The sequence below is a fragment of the Colobus angolensis genome, unplaced genomic scaffold (genome assembly GCF_000951035.1).
Source record: "Colobus angolensis palliatus isolate OR3802 unplaced genomic scaffold, Cang.pa_1.0 Scaffold118, whole genome shotgun sequence".
NCBI lineage: Eukaryota > Metazoa > Chordata > Mammalia > Primates > Cercopithecidae > Colobus > Colobus angolensis.
The window spans coordinates 5,908,520-5,913,722 of NW_012112919.1; the positions used below are offsets into that span (position 1 = coordinate 5,908,520).

General features: G+C 41.2%; 1 protein-coding gene across 1 annotated transcript in view; it reads left to right on the forward strand.

The window, feature by feature from the left end:
* DNAH6 (dynein, axonemal, heavy chain 6) overlaps nucleotides 1-5,203 on the forward strand; it is a 337,022-nt gene that overhangs the window by 175,386 nt on the left and 156,433 nt on the right. Inside the window, exons 38-40 of the mRNA XM_011925684.1 lie at nucleotides 1,429-1,650; nucleotides 2,470-2,617; nucleotides 4,471-4,628. Coding sequence (XP_011781074.1) covers nucleotides 1,429-1,650; nucleotides 2,470-2,617; nucleotides 4,471-4,628 — 528 coding nt within the window. The remainder of the gene's footprint in view (nucleotides 1-1,428; nucleotides 1,651-2,469; nucleotides 2,618-4,470; nucleotides 4,629-5,203) is intronic.

Sequence of the window (5,203 nt, forward strand, 5' to 3'; positions counted from 1 at the left end):
GATAGACTGGATTAAGAAAATGTGGCACATATACACCATGGAATACTATGCAGCCATAAAAAAGGATGAGTTCGTGTCCTTTGTAGGGACATGGACAAAGCTGGAAACCATCATTCTGAGCAAACTATCACAAGGATAGAAAACCAAACACCGCATGTTCTCACTCATAGGTGGGAATTGAACAATGAGAACACTTGGACACAGGGCAGGGAACATCACACACTGGGGCCTATTGTGGGGTGGGGGAGGGAGGAGGGATAGCATTAGGAAATATAACTAATTTAAATGATGATTTAATGGGTGCAGCACACCAACGTATATGTAACAAACCTGAACATTGTGCACATGTACCCTGGAACTTAAAGTATAATAAAAAAAAAAAAAAACCTTTGATTCTGGATAACAATTAAAAAAAAAGTAGAGTGAATTGCACATAGTAGAGGTAAATATTTTACATGTTTGTAGATACACATATATATGTATGTACAGAGTCACAATGAAAAATGAATTTCTTACTAAAAGTCACTGTCAAATCACCTTGAAGCAATATTGCTCTGTACAGCTGCCAGAATGAAACTTCTGAAATGCAATCTGATTATGTTACCTACCTGCTTAGAATCCCACACTGAACTGTTGCTCTAAGATCTTTAAAAAGTAAAGCTTTTAAAACTTGGCCCATCTGTATTTCCAGCCTCGTCTCACTGTATGCAGCGCTCTCGTGCTTCCCAGCATACACCATATTTTCCATGGCATCAGACTTCTAATCCTGTTTTTTTAGTCTGAATCCTGAACCCGTTCTTTCCCACCCCATGCCATCCCTTTTTTGCCCATCTGACTCCAGCTTGTTCTTCAAGTCTGAGTTGTAGCATTACCACCCCTGGAAGCCTTCCTGAATCTGTAGCCATCACCATAACTCCCCTGCAAGTAGAAATGAGCCATCACTGTGTGTGTGTGTGTGTGTGTGTGTGTGTGTGTGTGTGTGTGTGTGTGTGTGTGTGTGATTGTAATAAACTCCTTTAGAGCCCTTATTTCCCCATGGGTATTAACTGAAGTGCTTATGTCCCTCAGGGGGATTACCAGGTCATTGAAGACAGAGGCTGGATCTCATTCAGCACTTGTCCTCAGCATCAGAGATAGTATTTGGCATAGAGTAAGCCCCTGAATGTTAAATTTAATTAAAAATGCTTTACAGTTCTGACATGGGTTTTAATATAATCGCTATAACAGGTATTTTCATGCATTGTGTTGCATGATTTGGTTTAAATCACTAGTCTCAGATACCTAAATAACTATGTATCTACAAAGAAAAAAGAAATCCAAATCCATTTAGGTTTTTTCACTGCCTTTGTTTCTATATAAATATATCTACTACTGTGTGTCAATATTGCTTATTCCCTATTGAAAGTGGTGTTTAATTTTGTACTTTAGCTTCCCAGTTCTGGTGATCTGTGGAGCATTCATATGGACTTTGACACCAAACGGTTGGATCCCTGGGAACGAATCATACCTACCTTCAAATACAACGGAGATGTTCCATTTTTTGAAATGCTTGTCCCCACAACTGACACAGTGCGCTATGGGTACCTAATGGAAAAACTACTGGCAGTCAAGCATTCTGTGTTGTTTACTGGAATAACTGGAGTGGGCAAGGTAGGAAACTTACATCAAACAAGAAGTCCTCTCCAAATGTGAGGGCATGGTGGACTTAAAATTGTTAGCACCAGAAGTAATATTATTTCTGAGAGGAATTTTTTTTTAGCTTTTAGCGCTTTTGCAGGAAGAGTGTTATGCTGAATCTATATTGATCCTAGGAATTGTTCTAAAGTTTGCCGGTTTCTGAATGCATTCTTGGAGTTGATACTGTATGAACTAGAGAGCCCTGTAGGCCAGTATTTGTGTTTAGGGGCTTTTATGTTTTATTCCTTGGTGTTTTGGGGGCTGCCACTGCACTGGTTGGATGGGAACTGGCCAGAGGAGTTTGCATTCCCAAAAGACTGTTGATAGAGATCAGCCCATCCCCTCCTACCTGTTCACTTATATCTGATACAACAATGGTATCCTTGATTATCTGGGGTTTTTTGTTAAAGTAGAATGGAGGGAGGAATACTGATGAGGCTTGTAAGTTTTGGAGAATCCACGTAAAATTTCACTGTTTCCCAAAAAATTTATTCTAAAAGAAATTTGCATCTTTCTGTGACTCTTTTCATAAATTGGCTTGAAGAGTAGCCAAGATGGATTTTGGCATGAAATTAAATTAAAACGTTTTGCTAAGATAGTGCAGATTAGAATATCTCTTTGGTTCTGAAAAATATAACTAAACGGAATCTCCAGTAAGAGAAAGCAGACATTTCAATCTGGCTTTAACCTCTCTCTTTTTATTGTGTTTCTTACTTATTGTGCCAAATTATTACAGATATAACTGAAAGAGATTATATTGATGTGACATTAATTAACTTATTTTAATTTAAGTCTGTGATTGCAAAAGGATTGCTAAATAAAATTCAAGAATCAGCTGGTTATGTCCCTGTTTATCTGAATTTTTCTGCTCAAACTTCATCTGCAACGACACAGGAGATCATTGAGTCAAAACTGGAGAGAAAAAGAAAAAATATTCTAGGTAAGAATCATTATTTTAGTTTGTCCCACAGAAATTATTCATTAAGCTAATAAATTACATAAATAGTACATGTAATAAAATGACAATTGGATATTTTATTTGCTTAATTTACTTGTAAAGGTGATTCTGTTGATGGCATTTTTATGCTAGCTATGTAGATGTCTTAGTGTTGCCAAGCAAGTCATTTATTTCTATCATCACCTTCATCACCTTCAACTCAGAACATCTTCAATCTCTGCCACTCCATGGCTCTCCCTCTCTACACCCAGGTTCTTCCAACATGCACTGATTTCACCTTATTTAAAATAAACAAACCTCTGTATATTTGGCACATTGGATTATCTGAATTCTGAGGAATAAGTATGAGACTGTTTTGGTTTTTTCTTCAGTCAGTACTTTCAGCCAGGTTTTGTGGTAGCTTCCCCACCCTCCCTTATTAACTGCTTAGATAACTGGCATAACTTTCTGGTCACCTTCAGACATTTGGAGTCTGGGCCAGTCTAAGCTTCAATCCAATACCCAATTCAAAGTTCCTCCTCTCCTCTGTCATAAGCCAGGTTTGTGGCTGCAGGTACATACTGGAGGTGAAGGGGTCATGGGATGCTCGTCACTCTTCCCCAACCTCCCTGTAGGAGGCTGGAGTATGCAGGGAATGGAGAAGAAGGAGGAAAGGACAAGTTTCTTGTCTCTAACCAGTGCTCAGATGGGCCTCTCTGTGGCTGGTCCCTGCTTCTGTAGCTGGCACTGAGTGGTGTCCATGCCGTCTGTGAGGCAGGCTTTCAGGAGTGGGCTCTTGTAAGCAACTCCCAAAAGAACTGTAGGTCAGGCATTGGCCTCACCACTGGAAGTTTCCCTGTGGGTGGGAGTCAGGACCTCAGCCCTCACTCTCCAGCAGTCCATCTGCAGCCTCTTGCAACTGGGGCCTATTTGCTCAGTCCACAGTCTCTGGGGTGGTGCACCAGTCAGGGCTCAGGCTTAGCTGCCTCCCACATTGCCCACCATCTAGCAGGCCGTGTCATGCCAAACAATGGTGCTGCCAGCTGCTTCACTGCCTCCTCTTTCTGTCCCCTCTCTCCTGCTCAGGTAGGCAAGGGGCAACAGATGCCAGTCTATTTTCTGGTGGAGGCCCCAAATTTTTACAAAGATTTCTCTTAGACCCCTTCCTTGCCCCCCCATCCTGCTACTTGGCTTCCAGGGGGCCACAGGATGGAGTGAATCACTCAGTTTGCCTTGGAATCAACTCCCATAATTATCCCAACTGCAGAGACATGGCTATTTGCCCTTCGGGTTTCTCTTTCCTCTGCTATCACTCATTCCTTTTTCTAATGTGTGTATTTCTAATGTGTGTATATTTATTTAAATGTGGCATTGTGGAGCCCCACTGCACTGGATTTCCCTTTGATGTGATCAGGATGCTTTTGAATATCTAATCTGTTTTCCCTGTGAGGGTGCTGTGATGACATTTATGAAAGGAAAATTTGGCATTCTTCCTCTTCCTACCATGGAAAGAAACTGATGTTCCTCACTCATGCCTAAGCCGCACAGTTGCTGAGGGCAGTGGCTGAGACAGAGAAAAGTTCACTTCTTCCTGGAGAGAGGCCACCATCTTGTGCCCTGACAGTGAGGATAAGGGGCCACCTGGCATGACAACGTGGATGTCCTGACCGGGAGCACATCTTCCTGCAAGGGCCTGGGTGGGGCCAGAAGGAAGTCTCTTCCTCCGGGCAGGACTCAGAACTGAGCTCTTCATGACCTATAGGATGTCATTGAGTCCAAAGTCATACCCTAGCTTTGTCTTACATTTTCTAGGGGAAAATCATAATTCTTAAATTAAATTAATTTTATTTCCCTAGGAGCACCGGGAAACAAACGAATTGTGATTTTTGTTGATGATTTAAACATGCCCAGACTGGATCGCTATGGCTCTCAGCCTCCGATTGAATTACTTCGGCAGTATCAAGATTTTGGGGGATTTTATGACAGAAACAAATTATTTTGGAAAGAAATACAGGTTACTTTAGCTTTTAAATTACTTGGTGTGCTTAAATTTAAATGTCAAGGAAATATGATGTATACTTTGTGAGACTACCATAGCAAAGTACCACAAATGGGGTGGCTTACACAACAGAAGTTTGTTTTCTCATAATTCTGAAGACTAGACGTCTAAGAACAAGGTGTCTGCAGGATTGGTTTCTTCTGAACACTCTTTCCCTATGTCTTTATATGAGCTTCCCTCTGTGTCTGTCTGTGTCCAAATCTCCTCTTATAAGCACACCCATCATGCTGGATTAGGGCTTACCCTAGTGGCCTCATTTTAGCTTATCACATCTTTAAAGACCCTATTTCCAAATACAGCCACATTCTGAGATGCCGAGTTAGGACTTCAACATATGATTTGGGGACAGGGGACACAATTCAGCCCGTAACATGTGGCCTTGGTTTTTCCTCCTTGTAATTCAATGCATTCAGTCTATATTGAGTTTTTGCCATGTTTGATTCAGGAGATGCATGAACAAGTGAAACAGTCCTTGCCTCCCAGAGCGCTTCAGAGGGTGGACAGACATTTCTTTTTTTCTTTTTTTTTTT